Here is a 12315-nt window from a genome sequence, read left to right as displayed (position 1 = left end):
AGTTCTTCTGAGGAGCGTTGTGTGTGTGTGAGAGAGAGAGAGAGAGAGAAAAAGCAGGTAGAGTGTGTGACGGCTAGGAGACTCGCGTCGATCTCCCCAGTTCTTCTGAGGAGGGTTGTGTGTGTGTGTGTGAAAAAAGCCTTACACTATGAAGCGCGTGTGCACTGTGACTACTTTTATATTGTTGATTAGCAGCTGGGCATTTCACTCTGTCTCGCGCTGAAGCCTGTCACTGTCGACCAATCGCAGGAGGCTGTCATTGGTCCAATCAGCGCAGATTAGCTTCGCGCTGAGGAGGGGGTTGGGAACAAATGAATCACTGAACGATTCATATGGGAGTCGCTGGGATAATTAGGTAAAAATAAATGCAGATTATAAGACCATAACAGTGTTTTTTGACCTTGCATGCATATTAGACTGTTGTTGGAGACCCTTACAACCTAAATATGACCCTATTTCATGTATAATATGGGCTCTTTAAAATATCTCCTTTTGCCTTCAACAGAATAAAGAAACCTATAAAAGTTTGGAATCACTCGAGGGTGAGCAAATAGCCGTGTTGGGTAAATTAGTTAAAGTAATAGATTACAAGTTACTGATCACTAATGGAAAATTGTAATTTGATTAATTTACTAATTACTTCATGCAAAATGTAATCCGATTACTAATTACTTTACTTTGAAGGTACTTTTAAAACATGTATATAAAATACAAAATAAACTGCAGCTCTTTCAGTAATTTGATATTCACTAAAAAACATTACAATAGGTTTAACATTGCGGCTTGACAAATTCAAAACATTTAAAAGAGAAATTCTCTGATCATTTACTTAATCTTCACTTGTTCTAAACCCGTTTGTCTTTCTTTTTTTTTTTTTTTTAACCCTGAAAACATTTTGAAAAAAACTGGATACCTGTAACTATTGGCATTCATAGTAGGAAAACACATAGCCTATATGTCAGTGGTTGTGGAGACAAACTGTAAATGCTCAAATGTTGAATATGTGATCGCGCCACGTGCGCATTGCTCCCAATATGCTGCATATTTCCAATGGAGGCACGTGCAGGGTATTGAGAGCAATGCGGAAAAGATGTGATATGTTAACAGCCCTGTAAGCAGCTACGCTTCAGATTTTCAGAAGTTACCTTCACTCCCGATGCTGCACAAAAATCCAAAAAATTTAACCTGTTTTGCCTGAGTTTGCAGTAATACGTTTGTTTTTACGGTCAATGGAATCAAAGTAATGTGTGACTGCATCCACTTGAAGAAGCAACCACTCTCGTCAGCAACCATTTCAGCTTGCATTCTCCAGCAATTTAAAAGCGAATGCTCATTAACTGACGTTGCAGCTGAAAACGTGTTTAAAAAAAAAAGCTAATATTGTTTTCTAAAATCTATATTTGTAACACAATTACACTGACTTTAGTAAATGTAATCGAATCATACAAATTTAAAATGTAATTTGTTACATTACTGCGTTCTCCAAAAATGTAATTAGACTACAGTAACACGTTACTGTTAAACGCGTTACACCCCACTCTGGTAAATAGTAAATACATTTACATTTTTGGGTGAACTGTCCCTTATGGCAGAATATAAACTTATGGCAATTATTTTGACATCACATATACACAAACACAACCATTAAAATTTTTGGGGTCAGTAAGAATTTTTAATGCTTTGAAAGTGAAAATCTTCCCAAGACTCCCATTGTTTTCAAAACAATCCAGTAAAAACTGAATAAAATAATATTGTAATATTGTACAATTTTTGCTAATATTTCTTATCATTTATCTGGATGTTTTGATATATATATTGCATTCAAGCTCAATAAAAGTATTGATTATATTGAAAAGTATGAGGGTCAACAAACCTGGTAATTATTTATTGATTACAGTTAGAATGTCTGTCAACCAATCGGTCAGTAAAATGCTGAGTAAAATCGGTGAGTAAAATGCTGGTTGTATTAGATCATGACTTGTGATGCTTTAACACCTTTTTTTTTTATTTCCCAATGAGGAAAATGAATTCTCCCAAAGGAAATTCTGCTGAAAAAGTGGACACTTTATTGACAATAATAATTATACTGCATTTTTTTTAAATCACAGATTAGTGCAGAGGAAATCAAGGACAACAGAGTTGTCAATTTTGAAGTGGAGGCCAGAAAACTGGACAATAAGGTAGGACACAAGATGTGAGTTTGTGGATTTGATTTACTATTAAACCTTTAAATGCTTTCGGTGTCTAAATTTGGGCCTTGTTGCAGGATTTCTTTGGAAAATCAGACCCCTTCCTCGAATTTTACAGGCAGACGGAAACAGGCTGGCAGCTTGCTCACAGAACTGAGGTGCATTGTGTGTTGTGTTTGTAAAGTATGTGCTACAATGTAAAAAATGCCACTCAATTCCTTCATGTTTTTCCAACACAAATCGATTAAGTTAACTTAATGGTTTTTTACAAATTTAAGTAGATTGTAAACATAACTATTAAGTCATCCCTCTAAAAAAATGTAAAAATTGTGTCGTTTCAACTCATTTTAAATAAGTGGTTTGAACAAGCAGCAAAAGTCATTTTTTGAGTGAATGGTAAGACTATTTTAGTTTTGAAGTCTCCTACACTAGATTTACCTTTGTTCAAAGTAGACATGCCCAAAGTAGGGCCCACGGGCCAACGATGGCCCGTGTAACCTTTGATTTGGCCCACCATCCCATCTGAGAGGAGAGCGAGAATGATAGAGAGGGTTGGGGTGATTGCCTTTAACACAGAGATCGTCATTTCTATTTTGACTAAACATTTATTGTTAGTTTTATTGCTGAGCTACAAAAAAGCGAACTGAAATTAAATGTTGTAAATGAATCAGATTTTTAAAAATGTAAATACTGTGACTCGACGGATAGAGGACTACACCGAAGCAAATCAAGGCACAAACTAATGTAATTCTGTTATTAATGAGATTGTTTTTACTGTAATAATTATAAAATGTAAAAAAATACTGTATTAGTTAATGTAAAGCAATGTTTTCTAGTCATTTTGAAATATTATTAAATAAATTAGGCTGCAGCTGTGCTTCATGTCGAACGCACCTAGGATGTGACAGCGACCTTCTTGCTACCTATATACACACTATACATACACATAATAAATGTTACACTACAGGACATGATACATCTGAAAAGCATTAGTGTACTTACTATGTTATATAGTTATCTTTCATAGGTGAATGAAATTTTCTATATATATATATATATATATATATATATATATATATATATATATATATATATATATATATATATATATATATATATATATATATATATATATATATATATATATATTAGATGGAAATATTTTTTATCAGTCACTATTTTTATAACCCATTCAAATGTTATGCACATAGGCATGAATATTGTCTTATAATGTTATGTTTACAGTGAACTGTTATCTTTTATTCAGGTGGTGAAGAATAATTTGAATCCTTGCTGGAGGCCTTTTAAAATTCCTCTACGCTCTCTTTGTGCAGGCGACATGGAGAAACCAATCAAGGTAGACGCTGTGTTTATTACTTGCTATGAAAGGTAGTTTCCAATGTTAAAAGGATCCCTGTTGCTAACACAATTGCTAGCTTAGAGGCTTTTAAACTCTAGCTTTGCTTGGCTTTTTTGGTGGCTTACAATCAGTGTTTATGACTTTGTGATTTCTCTCGCAAAAGCATCTTAAATGGAAACTCAGTCAGGACGCCACCAGGTATTTTCGTTTATCAGAACGTCTGTTTCATGCATTAATGTGTGTGTCATTAAATAGCGTCTGGTGTGTCCTTCATAGATCAGTAGACGAGAGCTTTTCTGTCCAACTGTTGTTTCCTGATGAAGGTCATTATTATGGTCATAATAATGAGGTCACAGTGTTTTCATGTCTTTACTCTTTAACTACTAGAGTCGTTCTCAGGAAACAATTTCACGCATATCTGGACATTTAAACATTTTCACATTTTAATTTTAAAGGTTAACGATGGACGTTCAAGAAACCATACGTTTATGGAAAAATAAAGTGAAGGTGAAATAATGGAGTTGATCAGAAAGTGGACAGTTTGTGGAAAAGAGACAAGTTTCTGGATGTGTGTAAAGCATTATAAACACACATAAATACACAAACACACACATTATATATACATTATATATATTTTTTCTTTTTTAAATATTTCCCAAATGATGTTTAACAGATTTTCACAGTATGTCTGATAATATTTTTCCTTTTGGAGAAAGTCTTATTTGTTTTATTTTGGCTAGAATAAAAGCAGTTTTTAATTGTTTAGACACCATTTTAAGGTCAAATTTTTTTGCCCCTTTAAGCTATATTTTTTTCCATAGTCTACAAAACAAACCATCGTTATACAATAACTTGCCCAATTACCCTAACCTGCCTAGTTAACCTAATTAACCTAGTTAAGCCTTTAAATGTCACTTTAAGCTGTATAGAAGTGTCTTGAAAAATATCTAGTCAAATATTATTTACTGTCATCATGGCAAAGATAAAATAAATCAGTTATTAGAAATGAATTATTAAAACTATTATGTTTAGAAATGTGTTGAAAAAATCTTCTCTCCATTAAACAGAAATTGGGGGGAAAAATATACAGGGGGGCTAATAATTCAGGGGGCTAATAATTCTGAATTCAACTCTACATATAGGCTGTACAGTTGAAGTCGGAATCATTAGCCTCCCTGAATTAATAACTCATTTCTAATAACTGATTTATTTTATCTTTGCCATGATGACAGTAAATAATATTTGACTAGATATTTTTCAAGAAATAATATTATCAGACATACTGTGAAAATTTCCTTGCTCTGTTAAACATCATTTGGGAAATATTATATATATTATATCAGGGTGTCTGCCGGCTATTAAAAAGTCCTAAAATAAATTAAATTTCAAAAGCAAAACTTTAGGCCTTAAAGAGTCTTAAATTCGCTGAAATATTGTCTTGTAGGTCTTAAATCATGTTAAACAGGTCTTAATTTTGTCTTCGTAAAGCTACGCTATTGGGCTAACACAACATTTAAAAAAAATATATTTGTTTTTCAATGCAAAGAGATACAATTCCAACAGCTGTAGCTGAAATGTTTACTGAAATTCTCCAAATTAAATTCCCTAATCAGAGAAAGAAAACTAAAGAAACATACCTTTTCATAATCTTCCGTTACTTTAAAAACTATAACAGAAGTAACCTGGCCATCACAAAAAATCCTTAGCTTTAACCCTGTATAAGTCGAAAATTTCATTCATAATGGTCTTAAAAGTCTTAAATTTGAAGAAACCTGCAGAATCCCTGATGTATATATAAGTTAATAATTATTTAGATATTAATAATTTTGTATATTTATGTACACAAAATTATTAATCCTTCTGTGACATTTTAATTATTTAAAAATATATATATTTGCCAAATTATACTTAAAAGAGAGATTGTTTTCAACACATTTTTAAACATAATATCTTTAGTAACTCATTTCTACTAACTAAATTATTTTGTCTTGGCATGATGACAGTACATAATAATTTGCTAGTCATTTGGCCAAATACTAGTGATCAGCTTAAAGTGCAATTTGAAGACTAAACTAGGTTAATTAGTTTAACTAGGCAAGTTCAGTTAATTTAAAAATGTGTTGCATTAATGCGGCTAATAATATTGTTTTAAATTATTTTTAAAAAATAAATCGCTGTTATTCATTACATTACTGCTAAAAGAATCACATAACTTTTTCTGGAATAACAAATATTGTAGGAAGTATTGTAAAAATGCCCATGCTCTGTTAAATATCACTTGGGAAGATAAAATTAAATCATAATAATTATGCCTTTAAGTGTATGTGTATATATACACCCACATACACAGTGGTAGCCAAAACTATTAGAACGGTTGGCATATGTAATATGTTTCAATTATTTATTGAATTGATTGTATTACATTACCCATACATTGAATTAAATAATAGTCACATGAGTCATTATTCTGCTCTCTATAAACCACAGCATAGAGCCATCAAAAGCAGTGTGCAACTATATCTGTATATACTATCCCACTATAATTCACACAAAAGGAGATTTAGGTCATTTTCCTTGCTAAAAAATAAAAGTTAGGCATATTTCATTGTCAGTGTCACACAATAATGTTCCTTCAAATAATTGTGTTGTAGAAGACACGAAATAACATTAGTGACGAAATGAAGCTGAAATAGAAATACAACACTTTCAGAGAGATGTGCTGCTGAAAGAGGTCAGTATTTGCAGTCGAATCATTTTGGCTACCACTATTATATTCATTATACATTCAACTGTAATAATAAACAAAAACTGACTTGGTAATATTGTTCATTTCTGCATTTCAGTAATATTAAAAGTGACACTGTTTCCTCAGAAAGACTCGCTGTCCTGGTAAAAGATTCAGAGAAAACACAGATGCTACAGGCTTCTTCATTATCTCTAACCTAATAAACTGTAGACAGTGGAGATGGCAGGTCACCCTTAACATCTAGAATCCATGCATTCATTATAGAGTTAGCCTGCTTGCTGTGCTTTTTTTGGTGTCTTACTGGCTTTAAAATTAAAACAACTGTAGATCTGTTCTCATCTATGGTTCTTCATCTGGTGGGCTTTTTTCTTTTTTTGCATGACCCTCTCCTCTCTTTTTCTCTTTCTTATGGATGGGCTATATTACAATATTAGTTTATTATTCAATAACCCATATGTTTTATCCTTTTCTTTTTGTTTAATAAAGGGATTTTGATAACCAACAATAGGGTGTTGAGAGCACACGTAATGTAAAATCAGTTTCATTCATACTGTAAGAGCATAAACTCCACATATGCATTACTGTAGTAAAAACAACCATAAAAAGAATGTAAAATCACTGAAACTTAAGAATAAAATTAACACAAAATTGTTGTTTTCTAAGATCTCCTAATAGGTATTTTTGTAAGAATAAAGTATATTTGTAATGCAATGCTAATCACTGTAATCAATATAATCATTACTATAAAATAGATATTTAATAAAAGAAATTAGATAGCATGCTTAATATTGTGATAATCAATGTGTGATACGGTTGTTTAAATTATGTTATTATGACCAACTTATGTTTCATATTGTTTCAGTGAAAAGAAAGCATTGCTACATCCTGTGTTGTAGGTAGCGCATTACAAGTAATGAAAGATATGTAATAATATTACTTTAGTAATGAGTAACAAGTAACGAGTAAAGTAACGCATTACTTTTAAAAATTAAGTAGTAATATTTGAGTTACTTTTTTAAAAATATAATGCAAGTCACATTTTAGTTTAGTTAATTAACTTTAAAAAATAAATTGCTTAAATCAATTTAAATTAAAACGAACTTAGTCACGTTAAATCCCGCATGCAATGAGAGAACGCAGGAACAGACAGAAAGGAAGAGTGCAGAGCCTTACATTTTTGCGATGGAAATATTCTCATTATTTTGAGCGCATTGAAGAAAAGGAAAAGAGATCTATTTGAATGAACAGTGATTTTACTTTTTATTAGTACAAAAAAATCCAAAATAGTATATACAGTGCATCCAGAAAGTATTCATAGCGCTTCACCTTTTCCACATTTTTTTTATGTTACAACCTTATTCCAAAATAAATTAAATTAATTTATTTCCTCAAAATTCTACACACAATACCCCATAATGACAATGTGAAAAAAGAGTTTTTTGAAATTGTTGCAAATTTATTACAAAAAAAACCCCTGAATAATCACATGTACATAAGTATTCACAGCCTTTGCCGTGAAGCTCTAAATTGAGCTTAGGTACATTCTGTTTCCACTGATCATACTTGAGATGTTTCAGCAGCTTAATTGGAGTTCACCTGTGGTGAATTCAGTTGATTGGACATTATTTGAAAAGGCATACAAATGTCTATATAAGGTCCCAGGGTTGACAGTTCATGTCAAAGCACAAACCAAGCATGAAGACAAAGGAATTGTCTGTAGACCTCAGAGACAGGATTGTTTCGAGGCACAAGGCCTGGGGAAGGTTACAGAAAATTTTCTGATGCTCTGAAAGTTCCAATGAGCACAGTGGCCTCTATCATCCGTAAGTGGAATATGTTTGGAACCAGCTGGACTCTTTCTAGAGCTGTCCGGCCATCTAAGCTGAGTGATCGGGGGAGAAGGGCCTTAGACAGGGAGGTGATCAATAACCTGATGGTCACTCTGTCAGAGCTCCAGCGTTCTTTTGTGTAGAGAGAAGAACATTATAGAAGAACAACCATCTGTGCAGCAATCCACCAATCAGACCTGTATGGTAAAGTGGCTAGACAGAAGCCTCTACCCACATGGAATTTGCCAAAAGTTATCTAAAGGTCTCTCAGACCATAAGAAACAAAATCCTCTGGTCTGATGAGACTCAAATTGAACTCTTTGGAGTGAATGCCAGGCGGTACGTTTGGAGAAAACCAGGCAGCGCTCATCACCAGGCTAATACCATCCCTACAGTGAAGCATGGTGATGGCAGCATCATGCTGTGGGGATGTTTTTCAGAAGCAGGAACTAGAAGATTAGTCAGCATAGAGAGAACGACTGCTTCAAAAAACTGCTTCAGAGTGCTTTTGACCTCAGACTAGGGTGACAGTTCATCTTCCAGCAGGACAATGACCCAAAGCACACTGGCAAAATATCAATGGATTGGCTTCACAACAACTCTGTGAATGTCCTTGAGTGGCCCAGCCAGAGCCCAGACTTAAATTCTATTGAACATCTCTGAAGAGATCTGAAAATGGCTGTACACCGTTGCTTCCTATCCAACCTGATAGAGCTTGAGAGGAACTGCAAAGAGAAATGGGTAAAAATTTGCAAAGACAGGTGCGCCAAGCTAGTGACATCATATTCAAAAATACTTGAGGCTGTAATTACTGCCAAAGCTGCATCAACAAAGTATTGAGCAAAGGCTGTGAACACTTATGTACATGTGATTTTTCATTTTTTTGTTTTTATTAAATTTGCAACTATTTCAAAAAATCTTTTTATACATTGTCTTTATGGGGTATTGTGTGTAGAATTTTGAGGAAATGCATGAATTTAATCCATTTTGGAATAAAAGTGAAGCGCTATGAGCACTTTCCAGATGCACAGTATGTCATGTATAGCTCGGGTCAGGAAGTTCTCCGAATATATTATTATTCTACATTTTTTATGTGTTTTTTTTAAGGTTATGATGGTTATACAGTGTGTTGTTAATTGCAGAGCTTTTCTATTTAACAAAACCCTGCAAGTTTTGAAAGAGATCAAGCCTCACCTAGGTCAGAAAAAGCAAAAGTAACCTAATGCATTACTTATCATAAAAAGTAACAAAACAAGTTACTTTTTTGGGGAGTAAGTCAATATTGTATAGCATTACTTTCTAAAGTAACTTTCCCCAACACTTGCTACAACTTCCGAAATTAAACAGTCATGATTTATTGTGGCTTAAAATAAATCATAAATTGGAAGGAAGTATACAAAACAAATGCTAAATGAAAAAATACTGTCACTTAGCTCCACTGGCATAGTTTTATCAACCTGAAAACATCAAGAATAATCAGGAAAACAAAAATAAAGTGGTCTACTCTTAGAAACTCGTTTAAATTTAGAACAAGTGTGAATAAATGGTGAGAAAATGTTCACTTTTGGGTGAACTATCCCTTTAATATAAGTTACTTTTATATTAAAGCTCTCATTTATTTCAAACTATTGCAATTTATATATTTTGGTATGCACGTCTTATATTTCAATATATTTCAATATATCCCACAGGGAGGATTTTATCAATAAATCATAAAACCATGAGATATCGCCCATCCCTATGTTCTGAATCCTTTCAATGTCATTCAAAACCTCACATCACTTCATACTCGATTTTATGGTCTGACTTTAGGTGGAATGTCATGATTACGACAACGATGGATCTCATGATTTGATTGGGATTTTTGAGACCAACATGAAGCGCCTTGAGGCGGCTTCTCGCTCTGCTCCGGTGAGCTTCTTGTTAACACACATTTAACATCAGTGCATTTTGAATGTCTGAAATGTAAAAACAAACCCAATCTGCGTCCTACAGGCGGAGTTTGAGTGTATAAACAGCAAGAAGAAACAGAAGAAGAAGAGTTATAAGAACTCTGGAGTCGTGAGTGTGAAAGTTTGTCAGGTATTGTGTCACGTAAACACACTGGTTTGATTGAGGTTGTAATATTCTACAAAAACCCAATGTTGAACACTTATAGATGTGTTTGCGTTTGCTATTTCAGATCACTAGGGAGTACACCTTTCTAGACTACATCATGGGAGGCTGCCAGATAAATTTCACTGTAAGTTCTACATTCATTTAGTGTTCTATGTATATTTATGTATATCTATGTATATTTATATTACAGGGTTGATGAATGCTTGATTCTGATCGGCTGATGGACATTGTAAGGCGTGCAGTTGTTTTCAGATAAATGCACAGCTAAAGTACAGTTCCTTATCACTACGCTTAATGATTTCAGCTATTTCACAGTTCAATTTATGGTTCTTTGTAGGGCTGCATAATATATCGTTTCAGCATAGATATCGCAATTTGATCATTCGCAATAGTCACATCACAGAAGATGCAATGTTAAGTCTGGATTACAATTTATCATTTGTATATGCTTTTGAGGCCTGTGACTATTTTTTTAAGCATTCAGGCATAAGAGATTGTAACGTTTGTAACTTCAACCCTTTCATGCATGACTTTAAATACTCCACCTGCCCTCCTTCGAGAGTTTTTTTGTGACCATTACTTAGAATCCATTGCGTTTTAAAATTCTTATGGCGGCGCGTCAAGTCTATCACATGACCCACCAGTGCCACTGATGTATGTATATATCGTATTTTGCTTCTTTTTGCTCTTTTCTGTAATGATATGGTTATTTGTTATATGACGGGTAATGACAAGTGCTGCGCTGCTCTTTCTGTGCCTCAGCGCACGTTGTCAAATTTGAATTTTAGCAGTTGATGACACGTGCTCTGAACGGTCTAATCACACCGGTGTGATCGTATGCTTCATGGACCAGCCAAGGCTGATCAGACCAGTGTGATTGTACACGTGAAAGAGTTAACAATGTTTCAATTTCAACTGCATTCAATTATTTATACAACAAAGACTATGCAGTATTTTTTTTAAAATATTTGATTATTCAATTACTGTACATGAAGACCCCTCAGAAAACAATAAAACTGTTTTATTTGTATCTTTTTCTGTATTGGATTTACATTTCTTTCTATATATTTATTTATGCTCGTAGATTATTGTATTTTATGCAGGATTCATTCCCCTACAAAATCATCCCAACCGATGTAAAGTGATCAATTCTTTCCAAATACAGATATTCAAGTCATCTTGTGAAAATGTATTCATATATATATATATATATATATATATATATATATATATATATATATATATATATATATATATATATATATATATAATTTCTTATTTCAAGAATTTGTGATCTATCTGCACTCATACAGATATTCTCTTTTATTTACAGATTTTATTCTACATATTTTAGGAAAGAAAACCACAAACTTTTAGACTCGTTGTTTCCTAATGAACGTAGAATAAAAAGTGCAAGAATACTTGTTTGATTGCAAATCACTACTTCTTGAAATAAGTTATTTTGCAGCTACAACAGTCAAAAAAAAATCTGAATAATAAGTTTTGAATGGGATGTGTAATAAATTAAGGCCAAAAACATGACAGAAGTCTTGAAATATAATATCTGAAGTGTTTTAAGGTGTGTTAGCCCTATAATAAGCAGAATAATTGCCTCCTGTTCATTGAATTATTCGAAAATAATGCACAACGGCTTCAAGTTGTTGCTGCATCGCCACCTTAGATGTGCGTTTTTATTGTAATGATTCAACAGCACATCATCAGTTATTCATCACATCTATATTAGGGTGTCTGAGGGGTCTTAAAAAGTATTCAAAGTTGATCAGAGACTTAATTTCAGCCAGCCAGCCGCAGCTCCTCTGGTGAACTGTCTTTCCATTATAAAATTGCCTCGTTTTAGGTCTGATTTCTTTAAAATTCAGCGATCTTCACTGCCTGATAGATATATGATATGAAGTTGGTCTCAGACCAGTCAAGAAGCGCATTAAATTCCATTTTCCCTTGCCATGTTTTTAAAATATGACAGTTTATTTTACCCCAGTATTTTGCATGGAGTTTCTGAGCTTGCCTGCTGATCAGCGCTAGCGGTTAAACGGTCTTTCATCTCATTTTACA

At 33.3% G+C, this 12315-nt stretch overlaps 1 protein-coding gene across 2 annotated transcripts in view; it reads left to right on the top strand.

Annotated features, from left to right (window-relative positions):
* The window catches only part of cpne3 (copine III), a 32759-nt gene that overhangs the window by 7117 nt on the left and 13327 nt on the right, over positions 1 to 12315 (top strand). For both annotated transcript variants that reach the window (XM_056450362.1, XM_056450363.1), the window contains exons 5-10: positions 2109 to 2180; positions 2267 to 2347; positions 3457 to 3546; positions 9937 to 10035; positions 10120 to 10206; positions 10307 to 10366. In XM_056450362.1, the coding sequence (XP_056306337.1) occupies positions 2109 to 2180; positions 2267 to 2347; positions 3457 to 3546; positions 9937 to 10035; positions 10120 to 10206; positions 10307 to 10366 (489 nt within the window). The remainder of the gene's footprint in view (positions 1 to 2108; positions 2181 to 2266; positions 2348 to 3456; positions 3547 to 9936; positions 10036 to 10119; positions 10207 to 10306; positions 10367 to 12315) is intronic.

This window comes from Danio aesculapii, chromosome 24 (genome assembly GCF_903798145.1).
Source record: "Danio aesculapii chromosome 24, fDanAes4.1, whole genome shotgun sequence".
NCBI classification, from domain to species: domain Eukaryota; kingdom Metazoa; phylum Chordata; class Actinopteri; order Cypriniformes; family Danionidae; genus Danio; species Danio aesculapii.
This window is presented reverse-complemented; position numbering and strand designations above follow the sequence as displayed.